Source organism: Sciurus carolinensis, chromosome 7, assembly GCF_902686445.1.
Source record: "Sciurus carolinensis chromosome 7, mSciCar1.2, whole genome shotgun sequence".
NCBI lineage: Eukaryota > Metazoa > Chordata > Mammalia > Rodentia > Sciuridae > Sciurus > Sciurus carolinensis.
Genome location: NC_062219.1, coordinates 147,765,237 through 147,785,578, shown reverse-complemented (window position 1 = coordinate 147,785,578; position 20,342 = coordinate 147,765,237). Strand labels below are relative to the sequence as shown.

Below are 20,342 nucleotides of genomic sequence, written 5' to 3'. Positions count from 1 at the left end.
TTTTTTTTTTTTTTGGTAGCAGGAATTGAACCCAGAGGCACTTAACCACTGAGCCACATCCCCAGTCCTTTTAAAATTTTTCACTGGGACACAGGGTCTTGCTAAGTGGCTTAGGGCCTCGCTAAGTTGCTGAGGCTAGCTTCAAATTTGCAATACTTCTGTCTCAGCCTCCCAAGCTGCTGGAACTCCCAAGAAGTCACTGGGGTCACAGGCATGCACCACCTTGCCAGTTTTGTTTTTTCATTTTATCCTATAATTCCACAAAGTTTAAGGGGGTATAGGAGACCCTTGGCACTTACTTTTGATACAGATTCTTGTTTTGACTTCTTGTGGTACTGGGTATCGAACTCAGGGCCTTGTGCTTGCAAGGCAAGCACTCTACCAGCTGAGCTATCTCCCCAGCCCTTGTTTTGACTTCTTATGAATGGATGTGTTATGTGATTCTGCTAAGTATGGATTTCTGATTCAGTAGGTATAACATTGGAAATCAACAAGGTATAAGAAACAAATCATATTGGAAATACAGCATTTTCTTTTTGAATTTTGATACACCATCAAAAAATTTTTAACAAATTTAACCAGCTGGGTAACAAGTCTGGCAGGTGGAAGGTGACTTAAGGCCTATAGAACTGGTAAATAATTATTTGAATCCTAACTCCAGATTTGAATTTCATTGGTGAAGCATTTTGAAAGACTGATATTAAGTTCAAGGTTGACTGACAAACCTAAGAATTTTAAGTGGACTTGTTTCTCTATAGAAAGCTATTACTATATAATGGGTATGTAATATGTCTTTGTAAGAGTCATTTCTTCTCATTTAATTATTTTCCTCTAGAAGTTTATTTGAAAATTTATCATAAGTCATTCATGTTATAGTTTATAACATATAGTATGTAGTTTCATATTTATAAAATCACTTATTCTGGCATCTATACATCAACAAAGACCTGAGGCGGGTGTTTTCTCTGTGAAGAGGACTTGATTTATAAAACTGAATTCTAGAATTTTCTGACAGTCATTCCAACTACATTGGCTTCATCTGCTCTCCATCTTGAAGAACTATTGTTCAGGAAAGCTGATCCCATGCTGAATATACTCTCTAATTTCGACCAGAAGGACTTGGCTGTCTTTTCTAAGTTTGATATACGAGCAAGGAGAAAAATCAAAGTGAAAAAAAAAAAATCTGAACACTCAGAATTCATCACAGTATTTAAACAATTAGAATTTTACTCTTTTGGAATAAGTTTACAGTTCAAAAATGATATTTACTAAAGCCACAACAATATTCATACAGACAAAACTTTTTTTGTAGCAAAACCTTGGTACATGAGCAATAGTAATTTGAATACTATATGGATATAGAAGATATTTAAAAATCGGAAATGATGTTCCAAAGGCTATCGTAGGCACAATATATATGCTCGTGTTGCTTCTGCAAGCACAGAATGACACTTTATCACACGTGATCCAAGAAGTTGTGGTTCAGCACTACGTACCAAAAAGATACAAAGGAATATCATAGTTACTCGTTTTTAAAAAGCAGGTACTATCAAGACTACAAAATAGGAGCAGCAAGTCAAACCAACAAATAATTCCTTAGGTTTTAGAATAAGTAACACACCTATGGCTTTTTTCATGGTCATTTTTGAGACTGGTTAGCATCTGGCAAGTGGGAAAGAAGAAATGATTCTACAATAAAACACTAAAGACACCGTTTACAAGGCATCTGATATTTAACAGGTTCAAAACTGGAAAACAAAAATTGAGCTGTTCTCAGAGCAAAATTGTGAGATACCACGTAGCAGAAACATTGCTTCCTCTTATGCCAAAAGATTGGCATAAGAGTATGCGGAAAAGTGAGTTTTCACATGACATGAATAAAAAATACTTAAGATGAATAATTAGAATTTACTTTTGTTTTTTACTAACTATTCAGGATATAGGCCTTCTGGGGACCAAGAAACCAAATTTGGTCCTTACATGGAGATTTCTTATTTTTTTTTTTTAAACATGGACTGAAATATGTATTCATGCTGACAGTGTATCCACACTGAGAAAGATGAACATGTAGTAAGAATCAGAAAAAAATCGTGTATTTTTCTGGGCACACTACTACTACTACATCATATTGAAATAGTCTAAAAGGTAAAAAGTACGTTGATTCTCAAAGGTTTTCTTTCTACTAGCAATTAAACCTAAGTGTAAAAGTGAATCATGCAGTATTTTTACCTATCCGTGATTGTGTTAATGATACGAGGGGAAGAGAATTCTTTCTTCTTTTCCTTTCAATCAGCATTGCTCACAAGTTATCATGTGGAACTAAAATCACACACAAAGGTAAGTCATAAAGAAATGTTAAATATCTCAAAATGCCCACAAAGGCTCAGATCTGTTGGAGGCTTAACCTAAAGCAGTAGGTGCCGGAGCTCTTGAATGCTGCTTGCTTTTGCTTGTTTGATAGGGGCCAAGGTCAGGGGCCCAGGCTCTCTGGAGATTAGGCCATAATTTCTGCAGGTTCAGTGACCAACTTGGATCCATCCCATACTGTCTTGAACTGTTCAGGAACAGGAAATTCTCTCTGGAAAAAGGCAAGAAGAACAGAGCTTTTATTTTTATTTGTTAGTTTTGGTACCAGGGTTTGTACCCGGGGGCACTCGAGCACTGAGCCACATCCCCAGCCCGATTTTGTATTTGGTTTAGAGATAGGGTCTCACTGAGTTGCTTAGCTCCTTGCTGTTGCTGAGGCTGGCTTTGAACTCCTGATCCTCCTGCCTCAGCCTCCCGAGCAGCTGGGATTATAGGCGTGTGCCCCTGGGCTCAGTTAGAACACAGCTTTTTACATGCAGGCCTCCTTAGGACTGGTGAATGTCATGCCATGGACAAAGCAGTTCCACTGAACCCGAATCTGCATCACGGGGAGGTCTTTGTCACAGAGACTCCCACGGGTGTCCGTGTGTGCCTGCAAGTCATCGAACTAGCATTCACAGAGGGCCAGGCATCAGCCATAGGCCATCTCAGCTGTTCTCCAGTGATCCCATGAGCTAGGTGTTTTGTGATGCCATCTATAGGAAGCAGATGCTTCCTATATATATATAGGGGGGAAGCAACTGGCCCAAGGTGAGGGCTGGAAAGCAGACAGCAGAATTCACACCAAGGCATCTCTCTTTTTGGTTTTTTAATTTTATTTTTAAAATTTATGTATATATATATAAATATATATGTATTATAATATATATATAGGTTGTAGGTGGACACAATACCTTTATTTATTATTTATTATTTTTTTAAGGTGCAAAGGATCAAATCCAGGTCCTCACAGGTGCCAGGCAGGTGCTCTACCACTGAGCCTCAGCCCCAGCCTGAGTTCTCTCTTATCCACTCCTCTCCCACCACCTATGTGAATAAATGGGTGGAGGTAGTGTTTAATTAAGATGGAGACTCTAATTCAGTAGATCTGGGGAGGGCAATGAGAATCACATTCCAGAAAGCCCTCAAGGCTGCTGGCCCCTGTCATGTGGCGCGGAATGTTTTTCTAGTTACCTGTCTGCTCCTGGAGAAAGGGCATAACTGTGTGCAGGGCTGAGCGTCCTTTTGTTATCTGCCAGTGTACCCTTTCCAGTGGAAAGCGCGCACGCCACGCATGCCTGTCCCCCGCCCCCACGCACACAAACACAAAGAAACACAGACTAGTTCAAGGAGGACGCTCCTCCTTCCCTCATGATTCTCCAGACATTTAAGAAGAGGATGGATGGAAGGGGAGGCCGAGGAGCGGTCCACCCTTGGCCCGGCCTTCTGGAGCCTTCCTGGACTTCCTGTGCACGCCAGGCACTCTGAAACCCCATGTGCGGGCTAAGCTGATGTCTCTGCTCACGAGATGTGACATTTCGCTGGAACACACATGACCCCTATCTTCCTACATGGAGAGGCCAACTGTTTCTTTCGAAAGAAGTGAATTATTTATTTTGCTATAAAGAGCAATGAATTCTCCTTGAGTGAAATCTGAAATGGAAAGACCCTTAAGTCTTGATAATCCTGTGTGTCCCAACGTGTGTGTGTGTGTGTGTGTGTGTGTGTGTTGTACCCAATATCACTCTGGAGCCCTTCTTGATACATAAATGAAAGTTGGCCCTATAGCTGTTCCAAACTCTTTGTTGGCAGAGAGAAGATCGTAATGTGACGAGGGACCTGCTCTGGGAGACTGATTTCCTTCAGGACGAATCACCCCACCATCCACCTCTGCATGGTAATGTTCATGGCGGGCCCTCGGTGTGGTTCCCTCCAGCTCCATCTTAACAATGTGTGAAGAGGGCCAAGGGCGGCAGGCACAGGGTGATTCACCTGCACAGGCAAGACTACGCTTTGAGCACAGAAGCTCAGGCGCTGCTCACGGTCATTCTTTTGGCCAGCAGATCTCAATCTTAGCCCCACATTGGAACCACCTGGAAAGCGTTAACCACCACAGCTGCCCGGGTGGCGTGCCCAGAGAGTCCAGCTGACTTAGTCTGCAGCGCTCAGCCAACCCTGCTGCTTTCCTTAGCAGATCCAGTTCCCATGCAGCTGAGCCTTCTGCTTAAACAGCTGCGAAGGCCAGGGATCATATGATTTATGGCTTTCCAGTTCTGGAGAATTCTCCGACTCTGAAGCTCTTTGGAACTGGCTTGCGCTCTTCCATAGTCTTTTAGGGTGAGAGCCCAAGAGGGACTCTTGCTCAGGGTTGGGTGTCCACTGCCATAGGGACAGCTGGAGACTGACCTGTCAGGCTGACATAGCCCCTCTTCCGAAGGTGTGCCTGCTAAGTTACCTTTTCTCCTGTCCCATCCTGGTTTACTAGTCCCCTCTGCTTAGACCCAGAGAGAATGATCTCTGTATTTATTCTCCTACTTCTAAGTAATGACAACTAGCAGATCCGAGACACTCCATAATCCAGAAATGTTATTTATTCACTTAAATGCTCTTTTCTATGTGTAGAGTACCTGCATGCTTCTTTTAGAAGTGCTGTGCTGGAGAGAAGGAGCCAAGAAAAGAAATGCTGGCAAAATCACTTTAAGCTCGCGTTTCTTAGAAGGGCCACTGGGTGGCCTGATGGCCTTAGAATCACCTGGGGTGAGATTAGGACTCCAGATACCCGGGCCCCACCACGTGCCTCCGAATCCACCTCCAGGTGGGTCTACTTAACTGTGTCCTCTCCTCCCTCTCATTCCCCACAAAGCTCTTCTCCTTTCCTGTTCCCTTCCATTAGAGCACAGGAAAAATATTAAGTCCTACACAATATGAACTCGGATGCATGCTGTGCAATTGGATGACAGCTGGCCCATTAAATGGAGTGGGCAGTGGGCAGAGTCGAGGGGCTGAGTGAGGGTGCTGGAAGGTAGCTCCCTGAACTCATTCTTGCCTGCGATCCAGCCCCGAGGCTGGTCGTTTGTCGTTTAATCAATCATTACTAAAATGATAGCCTTCTGGAAAGTACTTACATAATCACCATCCTGAGGGACGAGGACATTCATTTCCGATGACTTGGCGCTTACCAGCTCACAGTCCAAGGCATCTTCACTGAGGTACACATGGCAACCTTCTGTCTTGTTAATGGAAATTGTTGGCACTCTCCCCATTACCTGAAATGAGGGGGTGCGGAAATCTGGGGTCAAAGCAAGCAAATAGAAATGACAAAGTTCCCCAATAAATCCATCTAGAATCTTCTTGACCTTAGCTTTGGCTTAGCCAAGCATTAGGAAGTGCTGGGTTGAAGCTGGGAAGACTGGTTAATGGGTTCCAGGCTGAAGAAGGGAGGTGTCATTTGGGGACACAATGAAAGGACCACACAAGGGGATTCTCAAACCTCAGCACCTCTTTCCCAAGACAAAATTAAGGGATTAATTTGGAAACAGCAGCTAAATGTTTAGAAAAAGACTTGCAACACCTGTAAGTGGATCTGAACCATGTATTTGATTTCATGATAAAAGAAACGAGATGCATTTGCTTTCATTTGCTAAAAATTTTAGTTTTGACAAATATCTATGAAACTGGAATTTAAATAAGAACCAATGCTAACACTTAAGAATAGGATTATTCTTGAGCAGAATCTGAGTAGATTGTTCCTGAATTTAAGAATAAGTAAGAAACACTACAAGTCTTTTCACGTAAGTCCTTTGCTGGATAAAAATCTCAGTGGATGAATGCAAAGTTTAAATGAGATGAGTGTCCAGGTACTTAGGAGTGTATTCATTTTGGGAGCCAAAAGTGGGGGCTTAGCTCGGGACACTCATTATATAGATAAACAGGACTGTACAGAAGAGGAGGTTAATTCCTGGTATTGTTTACAAATAGTAAATGCTGTAAAAATTCTAATCGGTTTTAAATTTCTCTTCGAACAATCAATTTTCAGGAAAATGACCCCAAATCACACAGGTGCATAATGCCCACAAAGACTACATTACAACTCTATAATTTTCCTCCTTGTAATGGTAATTATAGCGATAAAGGCATCTCCTCTTTCACCCTGAAGAAAAGGCTGGATAGCACACCAAAGGAGTAAGTCCTGCTGATGGTGCAGGTGATGTAAAGAATTCCTTGGGGTGCGTCTGGTCAGATTGCCGTACTTCTCTGTTTTCTCCCCTCTCCATAGAAACTGGACACTGAGTTGGAACTGAACCTCAGTGATAAAATAAAGGCAGAGGTAGTTCAAGGTCAGGTAAGCACAGGGCTCAACCACAAATAAAAGAATAATAATACATATGTGTGAATTTCAACAATGTGTCAGCAGCAATGTTTTCATAATATTGAGATTTGCTTGTTTTATAATGATGTAGAGCATTTACATTCTCACCAGAGCTTGTGAATACCAGGCCAACAGAGGAAAGCGGTAACTTGTCACTGTCTCTTAGAGGGTTTTGCTTACAGGAAGTGCATCATGCAGATACATTGTATTTATATTTATATGTGCTAGAGTATGCCAAAATCCTAAAAATGTCCTTGGTATGGGAAAAGGCAATAGGAAAAATTTAAAAATAGCCCTGGTATGTTAAGAACTGTAATTTCCACAGCATTTTGGTTAATGACGTATTTGAACACATTGTATACATGTCTTTCCCCAGTAGTCTGTGAATACCTTAAGAACAGAGAGTGTTTCTTATCAGGAGAGCCGGGCCAAAGAGCTCCTTTGCTGAGTGACAGGTGACATGTGAGCTTGCCCAGGCAACTACTCTGGCTCTACCACTGAGTTACTCTTCTAGTCTAATGTAGTTTTTCACAAACCCATTTCTCCATAAAATTTTTAAAAATTTCCCCTGACTTACTTGGGTCTCTTTCCTTTCCCATAATTTGTATATTTTCCTATGATGGTTTGCCAAAAATAGGATTTTTGGGTCAAATCATGTGAACTTTAGTCCAGGTCTAGTTATTCCTTTCAATCTTTTAATAGCATTATTGAGGTTAAACCTGCAAACATAAAATTCACCCATTCTGAGTGCACAACTCCGTGATATTTAATAAATTCACGGAGTTGCGCAATCACCACTTCCATCCAGTTTTAGAACATTTCCGTCATCCCCAAAATATCTCTAATGGCCACTCACAGGCAACCCCACACCACCCCCAGGCAAACACTAATCTGCTCTGTTTCTATTGTGTGCAGGTCCTTTTAAAACAATTCATTAAGTGCTTTAAATAGGTAATGACTTCCCTGGGTTGGAACATCCAAAAGTTCAAAAACGTATTTAGCAACATGTTTTTCTCTCATTTCTGAATTGCACTGCTGAATTTCTATCATTCCTATATAGGGAAACATGGCTTATTCTTAATAATATTACAATATATTTCAAACATAGAAATGTATAAAGAATAATGTAATAAATACAGCAGTATATAAATGCCCACCAATGGCTTCATCCGAGTGATAACATTTTGGCTTACTTCCTTTTTTTTTTTTTTTTAAGAGACTAAAATCTTCTAACATCTTTGAAGCCCCTTCCTAATATAAACCACCTCGATCGTCTCTCCTTCCTTCTGTAACTACTCTTCTGGATTTTGTGTTTATGATTCACTAGGTCTGTCTGTTGGCTAAGGCGACTGACATGGCTTCCTTGAGCTCTCAGAAGTATATCTGATATGTGCTATTGTTTTGCACGTCTTCGATCTTTTTATAAACAGGTACAGTGCACAACGCCTGCCTATCTGTAACTTGCTTTTTTGCTCAATGCCATTTCTGAGACTGACCTGTTTTTATACATGTGGCTGGAGTTCGTTTGGTTTCACTACTGTGCAGTGTTCTGCTGGGACGATGTATTCATTTGCCAGTTGATGGACTTTTAAGCTGGTTCTGTTTTTATTGGCATTCTGAATGATACTTCGGTGAACACGTTTCAAGTCTCCCTGGCATATGAACTAGTGCTCTTTTAGTATGTATTCCTAAGAGCAAATTAGTCACAGGCTATGGGTGGGACTTTATTCGATGTACCAATTTGCCCAGTAGAGAGTGTAACAGATCACTCGCCCACCACTGATGAGCCAGGGTCCTCGTGTTCTTTTAACACAGAGGCAAGTCCTTAACTTATATGTATGAGATTTAGTTCAAGGCACCCTGCAGAGGGCATTCTGAATCCAAATCTGGTAAGCGTGAAGATATATTTCTAATTGTGGTAGACCTATACACATATGTATATATAGAGACCTATGTACATATGTATATATGTATATACATGTTTACATACCTATACATACATACAGGTGTATATATGTAGATATCTATACATATAGATATACATATATAGATATATATATCTATATATATATATGCATACAACCACTTCAGTTTTCCTTCTCTGAATTACTGTAATAATCTTTGCCCATTTTTCCATTAGATTGTTAGTTTTTTTCTTATTGATTCATGGTCCATTCTTTATATATTCTGGATATAAATCCTTTTTGGAAAAAAAAAAGAAAAGGCAATGTTTGAGAGGTTTCAGATGAAGGAAAATCAACAATTACTCCTCTGACCTACATTTAAACCATTAGCCCATGCTTTATTTAAAAAACATTGAAATGACAGATTTAATTTTGAAAAATGATGAAATACTTTATTTCCCCAAATACAAGGTTAAGTCAGTGAAAATAAACTCTTTATTCAGACTATAACTAATGTTGCTAGAACTCTTTACTCCTAAGAGAAAACAAGCATTATTTTATGAATTCAATGTATTTTCAAGTTGGACTTTAGCCATAGGCCAACAAAATAAGTGAATGGACTCTCAAAAAAAAAATCCTTTTCGATTATCTGCATTGCAAGTGTTTTCCCTAATTCGTGGCTACCTTTCAGCTTTGTATATCATGTTTTCTGTTGAACGTATCGTTTTATTTTTATTTTTTATTTCCTCTTTTTAGTTATACAAGCAGTAGAGTGTATTTTGACATATCATACACACATGGAGTATAACTTCCCGTTCTCGTGGTTGAACATGATGTGGAGTTTCACTGGTCGTGTATTCATATATGAGCACAGGAAAGTTTCTACTGTCTTTCTTATCCCCATCCCCTCTCCTTCCTTTTGTCTAATCCACTGAACTTCTATTCTTCCCTTTGCCCCTTTTTAATTTGAATGATATTCAGCGATTTTAGATTAACTGGTTCTTCTCTTTATAGTGTGTGTGTGTGTGTGTGTGTTTCGGGAGGGTACCAGGGTTGAGTTATTTAGGGCCTTGCTAAATTGCTGAAGCTGGCTTTGAACTCGCAATCCTCCTGCCTTAGCCTTCTGAGCCACTGGGATTGCAGGTGTGTGCTACCACGCCCAGCTGGTTTGTGCTTTTTTTTTTTTTTTTTTTTTTTGCAATGCTGGGGATTGAACCCACAGCCTTGTGTTTGCAAGGCAAGCACTCTACTGACTGCGCTATCTCCCCAGTTGGTTTGTGCTTTTTGATCCAATTAATTTCTTTCTTACTCTGAGGTCACAATGATGTTCTGCATGTTATCCTCAAAGTTCAAAAGTATTTCTTTGCATAATCAGAGCTTTACTTTCATGTATGGTGGGAATTCAGTACATATTTTTCCCGAATAGATAATCAATTGTCCTAAAACACATTTCTATGAATGTATCTATTCCAGGGCTTGCTAGTCTGTTTTGTTAGTCTATTTTCCTATAATTCCAACAATATAACATTTTCAGTGACTCAGTATCTGGTGTGCGAATCCATTCACCTTGCTCATCATACTTCAAATTGTCTCAGTTATTCTTGTCCACTAGTTTCCCAAATGAATTTTAAAATCATTTGTCATCAAAAATCCTGTTGAGATGTTTCAGCTGAATTTCACTGAACTTATGGGTTAAATAAATGGAGACCACTGATACTGACGTCTTTCTGTCCACTTATTTTCATCTCTTTTGTGTTCCTTACAAATACCTCCCATTTTGGTTGTTATTTTTTTCCCTAAGTACCTTACAGTTCAGTTGTGATTTTAAATATTATTTTGTATTACATTTTCTAATACTTATTTGTATTGTAAAGATAGGCTGCTGAATTTTGCATGCTGATATTGTATCCAACCATCTTGCTGAACATTTCTTTAGTTTCATAGTGTGTTAAATCTCTTGGATTTTATGTAAAGGCAATCATTTTGTCGGTAAATAGGGACATCTTTGTTCTTCCTTTTCCAGCTTTATATCCCTCAATTATTTTTCTCATCTTATTGCACAGATTAGACTTTTAACAAATCACTAAATACAAGTGATGATAGAAGGAATTATCTTCTTTTTTCTGACTTTTATGACAATTCTAAAATTTCAAATAAAGTACTATTTTTACTGTAGCATTTTGCAAGATATCCTGAATTTACTGACAGAATGTAGTATAGCTTTTCTGACTTTTTCCTAGTATTATCAGCTACAGATACAGAGCTGGCATTAGTGCCCAGGTGTTCTGATGCCCAGTCAGGAATATTTTCATTTGACAGACACATGCAGAACTAACTTCTAAAATGACCATCAGTGAAGTGTAAATATAGCACACAGTAGACTCTCACTAAAGGTTTCAGTGGTGACCAGCAACTTGGGGGGCTGAGGCAAGGAGGATTGTAATTTTGAGGTGAGACCCTGACTCAAAATAAAACAAAAAGGGCTGGGGATGTGACTCAATGGTACAGCATCCCTGGCTTAATCCTCAGTACTATTAAAAAGAAAAGAAAAGAAAGAAGTGTCAGTCAGCAAAAAGAAAAAGATTTGTGCAACCAAAACTAATTTGAACAAACATTCTTGGGAGGCATCAGATGGTGAAGGATAATTAACAATAGGGAAAAGTGTAGCCAAAGACAGAAGTCGTAGCTGCCCAAAGGTGAGATGTCCTCTAGATTTTGGTGCACCGTAAAATCCCACTTGGATAAACCAAAATCACTAAAGGAGTAGAGGTTTTCTTCTGTTTTTGAAAATTCAATTTCAATTTGACTTCCCGGGGCGTTTTTCTGATTACTTCACTGGGTCTTAAGAGGAATTTTTTCTTTTAAGACCAATTTTCCCAGCAGGGGTTGGGGAAGAGCGTCATAATTTTCCCTGGGATGATGCTGAGAAATCTGCTTAGTATTTTTACACATGCAGTAGTTGCTTCATTCCAATCAGCAGTCACCAAACATTTATTCATTAGACACCTACTGTGTGCAGGTCCTGTGCAAGTCTCCAGAGCTGTAAAGATTAGTTAGCTGTCCTTGAAATAAGACAGTAAACCAGTAGTGGGATGTGTTCAGAGGATGAGGAGGAGGAACGAATGCTAAGAAGAAAGGATGCCCCAGGAGAGGTGATGACAGAGCTATGTTTGGAAAGCACAGGAATAGGAGTTTTCTGGGTGGACATGGAGAAGCAGGCAGAGTGGGCAGTGTATGCAAGGCCACGGCCAGGGTGGAGCAGGGCTGGAAGGGCCGCTTACCTGGATCTGAATGTCCTTGGAGTTGATCACTTCCACAATCCCCACCACGTTGTCAAACACAAGGCCAAACTTCTTACAGTTATCTAGAAGGGGAAAGAAAACCCCACTACTCAACTACTGCATGCCTATATACAACCCATCAGAGTAACCACAGGGCCGCCATTTTGCCCTACCAATGGTAATGGAATTTATTTTCCCGTTTATCTGGAGCGTAGATTTGTCACATTTGAAGATGTAAGCCACTTGTTTCAGTTCGGTCTCTGAAATCACGAGGTCATTCCTGTCCTCTTGGTACTCCTAAAATTAAAACAGACACAAATATTAAGTTCGAGGCTACGTAGGTAAATGGAATCCACTGTATACTGAGATGGCCATGGAGCAAGGATGATGGCTTTTCAATATGTTCTCCGTCCAGACAAGTGCCCAGGCCCAGGCCTTCCCTCGTCATTGTAATGACGAGAATGGATGGAACTGCTTGGAAGGGGGTCAGGGTTAGTGTGCAAACATTGGGTGTTGGCACCCTGGCTAGTGGACGGGGCTGGAGCCAGGGTGTGAGGGCTGTGGAGACACTGATGTCAGCGTCTCAATCCTGCAGCAAAATCTGCAGCGCCAGACAGGAGACGGGCAGAGAGGCTGCTGAGGGTCACACAGGGGTCCACGCCCCAGCGTGTTTTCAGGCCGTGACAACCTTGCCAAGGATTTGGTCCTTAAATGCCAGGGAGGCTCTCTGGATCGGCAGAGGACACGAGCTTTCCTCACTTTCAAAGTGTGTTTGTCCTCTCACAGAGTGAGCCCAGAAGGTGGGGGTGTTGGTGGTAGGCGCGGCTGTCTCAGGGCCTCCATCAGCGGCACCAAGGCAACGCTACCGCAGATCAGAATGGGCACAGCTCCCCAGGCCACAAGTTGATGGCTTCTCACTGCCTATCGAGAAGCTCATGGAAATGAGAAGCTGAATTCACAGAGACAGACGGCGGGGCGGCGAGGCCAGGGGCTGGGGCAGGAGGACGGGGCAGGAGGACGGGACATCACTGAACACCGGGCGCCGCAGGGTTTTAGTTTTGCAAGATGCAAAGAGTTCTCTGGGTGGATGGTGGTAATGGTGGCACAACAGTTTCACTGCCCTTAATGCCACTGAAATGGGCCCTTAAATTGCTTCACGGTAAATTTTATCTTATGTATATGTTACCAAATTATAAAAGGCTTTAAGAATGTTGAGGGAAAGAATGCACGAGGGGCTGGGGTCGTGGCTCAGGGCTAGAGCACTTGCCTGGCACGTGTGAGGCCCTGGGTTCGATCCCCGCACCACATAGAAAGACTAAATAAACAAAATAAAGGTGTGTCCATCTACAACTAAAAAAAACAAAAACAAAAACAAAAAACCAGAAAAAGGATTACAGAAGCAATTGGGAATGTGGGAGCCCACGCTGGCCAGTGGCATTTCACCGAGACCCTGGGAAATGGGTGGGCCTTCACACAGGTCAAAGGTCCTCACTCACCACCCTCCACTTCTTTCCTTCCAACTCGAACACGGGAGCGTGCTTCTGGGGGGAAAAGGATTTGGGCGACGTAGGACTCGGAGTGTGGGATTTGGCGGGAGATCGAGCTTGTCCTTGGGCCCGCAGGCTGGGATTCTTGTACGTCTTCTGGTCGTCTGTGACATGCCGGAGCCCTAGGGAGGCAGCACACATGGGCACATTTCTTTATGTCGTGTGCGAAGGGAAATATCCCTGATGTAAACAACCAGAACTCAGGGCGGTGCTATTTTCGTTACAGTCTAGTCCTGAGCATGTTAATGGTGTCTCTCGCTGCCTAGTTAAAAGTTTATGGAAATGAGTAGTGCAATTCGTAGACAAAGCGGAAGGGTGGCTGCCAGGGGCTGGGGGAAGGGAATCGGGACCCCATGGAAGTTTACATTGACAGAAGCTGAGAGTCCTTTTGAACTTGAGGAACTCTGTCGTTATGGAGATAGGATGGTAAAAATTCTGCAACAGACAGACAAAAAAACCAAACCAAACCAAACCAGAAAACAACTTCCCAAATCATTACCACAAAACAACTCATGGTTTGTTTCTTTTTTCATAGCTAAATCAATCACCAGAACTGGCCAAAAAAGCGAGGGCATTTGGGTGAGTATATATCAGAGTATAGAATCAACTTTAGGTTATAAGCCCATTCCTTCATTTTGTCAATGAGTTTCAGAAGAGAGAGCAGAGCCAGTTTGAACCAGTGCTACACTTAAAATTTCATATTCTTAGCCCATCCCAGCGTAGAGGGGCATTTACACCCTAAGTTCTATTTATTACTTGTGCAAAGTAAAAATAAATTTGCATGAAGGTTTTGGCAACACGACCTTATTGTTTAGAATGCATGTGCTTTTGGTCCTGACCTATCTTAACTCCTGTACTGTTAAAGGATTAACCATTCACCGTGAGGACCAAGGGCGCTCAGTGACAGCTCCTCTGCAAGCCAGGGCACTGTGCCGGGACAGAGGTGCTGCCGTCTGCCACTTTCATCACACCTGACCTTGATGCTTTGGTTTTAGAGGAGGCTGCTGGCAGGGGTGGACTGAGAACCCAGAGTCTGAGTTCTTCTTTCTGCTCCACCTAGATCCTGCCTAGATCTGAACACTGCAGGTGCCTTCCCAGCTGTGGTGCCGCCCCCTCTGTGTTGGGATGGGGGTGGCATGACTCATCCATCCCTGGTCTTGGGGGATCCTTATGGTTTGGATCTGGACTGTCCCCATAAGAGCCCATGTGTGGAAATCTCTAGAAGATGAATTTGCTAGAGATGAAAATGAGTGTGACTGTTTATCAATATCAATAAGCATGCACTATACAGGTACATAAATATGACCATGTACACCTTCAGGCACACAGATGTGAATGTGTACATGTATATGAATGAGCATGTACACGTATGTAAACAGGAACGTGAACGTGTGCATGCATATGAATATGTACATGTACAGGAAAATGAATAAGAATATGTGCTGACTATGAAGGTGTACACGTACATGTGTATGACTGTGCAAATACACTGGTATGATATAAACATGTACATATATGAATGTGTACATGTGTATGTGCCTAAAGATGCATGTATGCAGAATATGAATATGTACATGGACATGAAAAAGAATGTGTACATGTACATTAAATTGAATATGTGTATGAATACGCATATGTACATATACCTTAAAAAGGACATGAATAGGAACGTGAATGTCCACATTCATGTGAATATGATTGTGAATGTGTGCATGAATGTGTAAGTGAATATGTGCATGCATACCCTTCACCTGACGAGATCCCACTCCAAAATGCAGCAAGGTTTGGAGGTGGGACTGCCTCAGTCTCCCAAGCCACTAGGATTACAGGTGTGCACCACTGTACCTGACTGTTTTTGAACCAATGACTGGGGCTCTGACCTCATCAACTGATTAATCCATTTGCTGGATTAATCTACTGAGAGTGCTATGGATTACTGGTGGAAACTGTAGACAGATGGGGCACAGCTGGAGAAGGTGGGGCACCCGGGGCCTGGCCTTGGACTATATCTGGCCTGGTCCCTTCCTTTCTCTCTGACTCTCTGCTTACTGACTGCCTGGAGGCAAGTGGTCTTCCTCTGCCACGCCTTCTGCCATGATGTTCTGCCTCATCTTGGCCCAAGCCACGGAGTTGTCCAACAATGACCTGAACTTCTGAAACTCTGAGTCAGAGTAAACTTTTCCCGTGCTAAGTTGTTCTACTCAGGTGTTTTGTCACAATGACAACAAGCTGACTGACACAGGATGGTGTTCCCGGAGGCAGAGGGAAAGGCGCACAGCTTCGAGGTCTCGTTGGCTCACCTTTGGTGATGGCTTCTCCCTGGTTAAGCTGGGCAAACAAAGCTGAGCGTGAAGGAGAGGACTCCTCTTTCCTGCCTTCATTCTCAAAAAGTGGAGGTGGTCCTGGAGGGGGCGGTGGAGGAGGCGGTGGTGGGAGGCCAGGCCCAGAAGAGAGAACAGAAAGTGCCAATGCCGTGGAGGCCACAGGACCCTGTGGAAGGTGGGAGAGGGGAGCTGCGCTGAGACGGGGCCCTGCTGGGATATCGCCAGGCCTCCCCAGAACCCGCTGCCAGGGAGTGGGTGGGGTTGAGGATTCCCCAGGGGCCCACAGGTGCGTCGGTGCTGCACGGGTCTGTTCAGGAGCCTGGATCACGGCAGAACCCGCCTTGGGGATATGACTGTCAGTAGAATCTGCATGTCCAGGAGCCCCACTGCCAACTCAGGCAAACAAGGCCATATTCACAAGTTCACGTCCAAGGCTCAGGATAGGAAAAGAACTGGGCCTTGGCCAACTCAGAATCCTAAGGGAAAAAGTGGTCCAGCTGATAAAATTAGCTTTACATGGACACTGGAAACTGCAACCCCCAAGGAGAGAGAAGACAAGAGGGAGGGGAGGTGAAAAACAACCAATGGTTCCTAATGTTTCTGAACTTTTTTTTTCTTTCTCAGTATTAGAGCTTGAACCCAGAGGTGCTTAACCACTGAGCCACGTCCCCAACCCTTTCTATTTTTTGTTTTGAGACAGGGTCTTGCTGAGTTGCTTAGGGACTTGCTAAGTTGCTGAGGCTGGCTTTGAACTTGCGATCCTCCTGCCTCAGTCTCCCAAGCCACTATAGGTGTATAGTGTATAGGTGTATAGTTGTGCACCATGTACCTGACTGATTTTGAACCTATTGGAGCAGCTCAAGAGAGAAATATTGGAATTGTTTGGAAATCCTTTTCCAAATACGCATGCCTCAAACTGACCCCCAAACAAAGACCATACGGGATCTGGGTGACTGTCAGACCTGGAGGTCATCCTTAGGTAATAAACCTAAAGACTAGCAAAGGGCACATGGAAGGCAGACTGTTAAGACACCAGTGGAAAACCAGATCCTTCTTGAGAAAGGGCTGGGCTCATGCTTATCTTTTTTGCTATGAGAAGTGCAACCTTTGTTTCCGATAGGAAGGTTCTTGTTTAGTATGCACGAAGGATCCTATAAAAAATGTTCTCAAAGTGCTTAAAACTATAGGATAGACAAAGGAGTTCAAATCAGCATACTACAGTGACACAGTCACATCAATGTTCACAGCAGCTCAATTCACAACACCAAGCTGAAGCCAGCCGAGGTGCCCTTCAACAGATGAATGGATAGAGAAAATGTGGTATATATATATACACAATGGAATGTTACTCAACAATAAAGAAGAAAGACATTATGGCATTTACTGTTAAATGGATGGAACTGGAGACTATCATGCTAAGTGAAATAAGCCAATCCCAAAAAGTCAAAGGTCCAATGTTTTCTCTGTTACGCAGAAGCTAACCCAAAGCGGGTGGTGATGCCAGGGAGGATTTTAAAAAGAAGAGAAGATCAATGAAGTAGACAAAGGGGAATGATGGGAAGGGAGGAGGGCTGGGATAGGGAACTACAGTGGAATGAATCTGACGTAACATTCCTGTGCATATATGTGAATATACCAGAGTGAGTCTCACCATCGAGTACATCCACAAAACACTTTGAAAAAAAATATAACTGTAAGCAAATAGCAGAGAGACCAGTAGAATAGAGGAAAGGGAACAGGGAGGAAGAGGAGGGGAAGGAAAGGGGAAATGCTGGGGACTGAATCAGAACTGACTGTATTCCATGTTTTTGTAATTATGTCAAAAGGAATCCTCTTGTCACACATAGAAAGGACCAATAAAAACTACATATAAACAATATATACACATACACATGTATAAACTATAGAGACAATAAAACATATAACAAATGATATATATGTATATATATATATACACAAATACATACACATATTTTATTATTTTTTAAACCCTAAAGTAGAACTGTATATCTATGATAAGAAATTATAAGCCAATTCAACTTTATAAAGTCAGGAAACTTGGGCTGGGGTTGTGACTCAGTGGTAGAGTGCTTGCCCAGCACGTGTGAGGCACTGGGTTTGATCCCCGGCACCCCATACAAATAAATAAATTAATAAAATAAAGTTAAGGGAAAAAGAAAAAGAAATACTTAAGAAAGTCAGAAAACTTAAGAAATTGGGAGTGATGGAAGTATAGCCTAGATTCATATATTTTCCATACAAAATATAAAAGGTAAAATATTACATAAGGGCTAAACATTCATGAACAAGCACAACCCTACTTGACAAATAACTTGGTATTACCAGGTGCCCAAATCAGGAAGTTTTAGCCTTTAGTAGTTTTCTAAAACAAGCTCTTTTCAAAGGACTTATGAAATCTCTATTCAGTGTAGAATTACTCTGAAAAGATTCATCTCTTATTCAGAAAGGGAATTCTAAAACTCAGCAGGCCGGAAGTCTCATCTCCTGAAGAAGTCATTGGCAGTAGGTTTTTGTTTCTAAGGAAGCAGTCTGTCTCCATCAGGATTCTGGGGTCGAGTAGAAAATGATTTCAAGTTCTTGAGACCAACCAATCTTTTTCCCCCCCAGTATCTAAATGTTTTCTATCATATCAACTGGGGTGCAATTTGAGAATTTGCTTCTAATCATAAAGAGCATATAATTCAAGCTTTATGCATCAAATGCTATTCGAGTCCTCAGTTAAGGACACTGAGAAGCCACTTTTGCTCACAGACCTGTAGTGATTTATATAGCCCGCGAGGAGCAGACCTCGACGCCACACATCTGTAACTCTGCGGCTTTTTTATTCTACTATTTTGTGGTCAGGGGAGGTGATACTGGCTCCTAAATTTGAGAATGATTTAGATGGTTCCTTCACTCTCAGAATCGAGCTTCTCTCCCCAGGTCAGTAAAGGACTTGGAAACTGATAAACCATGGATTCAGCTCTTTGGAATACTGTTTGATGCCTTTACACGACGGACCCAGGGCAGCAGACAGATGATTTACTGTGACAAATGTTGAAAATAAAAGCTGAAGAAATCGTGGCCCTCGGCATCTGGTGAAACCGCCTTGGACGTGCCTGTGTTACCCTGCCCACACCCGCCTCGTGGCTGTGTGTGCCGCTGAGTGAGCACAATGCCAGGCTCTGGTTTCCAAGGTAACTTTTCAAATGGCACTCAGGGGCTTCACTGAATGGGGACTGGACATCAAACTGATCAGACACTCCCTTCCTGGGGCTGGGGGCTGCCCCCGCAGGACCTTATCTTCACCTTTTTCCTTTCTTCTTCACGTAGAATATCACAGTGCATGACACCAGAGCTTTTCTGTGTGGCCACAGGGGACTGGCCACGAGTGGCGGCTACGCCAGCTGGAATCCCAGACTTGACACTAAGTCTCAAGGCATCCTAATGAGAAGAGGGGGCCATGGTCCCGGAAGGGATGGTCCGAGAATTATGGGAAGTCTAGTATGTGGGAAGCACTGATCCCTTTCCTTTGTTTTGTAAGTATTTAATGCTCAGGGATGACAGTCTTGGTGCCGGGGGTTCCCAAGCTCGTCTGAACATTGCAAGCATCTGGGATGGGTGAACATCTCCCTAGCCCAGACCCCCGTGCAGAGACACTCTCCGGGGGCTGAAGTCGAGGGGCACCTGTACTCGGAAGCTCCCTCAGTGATTCCCAAGTGCAGCTTAGGGACAACCCTCTGTCCTATGTGCTGAGATTAACCTTAACCACAACATTATCACCGGGACTGTATTGAAATCCTTCAAACATAAAATAAAGCAGAACACTGAAAGGCTGTCGAAATTCAATAAGAAATTATGTCTCAGCCAATGGCAGAGACATAACTCATGCACATAACTGCTTGATTCCAAAGCCTTTTGAGAAATCCTTTATGCTGTATTCAGATTTTTAAAAAGTCACTAGTCAAATGAAGACCAGCAGAACGCCGTGCCTTGACATGTATGTAGCGTTGCTCTTGGGCCTCTGGTTAGAGGACTGGGGTTCTGGGAGGTACTGGGAACCTCAGCTGAGTTTTCATCTCCACCACCTACTCTGTCGCTCTCATACCTTAGCAGCTGACCAAATCCCTACAACTGATTCTGGAACTTGCCTCCAACATACAACAAGATCCCTTGGGTTGGACACAGACGTATTAGCATAAAGTCAGCCTTGATGCTGGTTCTGCTGTGACGTGGTGCCTAGTTCTAGAAACTAGCCTCTTGCCTTAATTCGTGTTTCCTAAATACCCACTGGTTCCAGTAGTGGGGTGCTCGTGCCCAAGTCCTGGCTGTCTAAGCGGTGCTCACGTTGCTCTGGGATGGGGTCTTGATCCTCTCCTGATTGAAGGGCACTGTCCTTAGCGAGAGGTGACAGACCAGGTTGTCTAGACTGGATGAGATTCAGTGCATCAGGTTAGGGCCTGGAGGATCCATCCCTATTGAGGGATCCACTGCTTCTCGTTCTCAGAGGTCACAGAGGGTTTTGAACCAGTAGGAGAATGGAGCTCAAGGAGAGAGGGCAGAGTTTGGAT

The 20,342-nt window shown here is 42.7% G+C and overlaps 1 protein-coding gene across 1 annotated transcript in view; it reads right to left on the bottom strand.

Annotated features, from left to right (window-relative positions):
- Nucleotides 1–1,197: 1,197 nt before the first annotated feature.
- Nucleotides 1,198–20,342, bottom strand: part of Cap2 (cyclase associated actin cytoskeleton regulatory protein 2) — a 134,468-nt gene continuing 115,323 nt past the window's right edge. The window contains exons 8-13 of the mRNA XM_047557760.1: nucleotides 15,748–15,937; nucleotides 13,397–13,569; nucleotides 12,074–12,197; nucleotides 11,901–11,983; nucleotides 5,472–5,612; nucleotides 1,198–2,578 (exon numbers count right to left, since the gene is read on the bottom strand). Of these exons, the coding sequence (XP_047413716.1) occupies nucleotides 2,495–2,578; nucleotides 5,472–5,612; nucleotides 11,901–11,983; nucleotides 12,074–12,197; nucleotides 13,397–13,569; nucleotides 15,748–15,937 (795 nt within the window). The 3' untranslated portion in view covers nucleotides 1,198–2,494. The remainder of the gene's footprint in view (nucleotides 2,579–5,471; nucleotides 5,613–11,900; nucleotides 11,984–12,073; nucleotides 12,198–13,396; nucleotides 13,570–15,747; nucleotides 15,938–20,342) is intronic.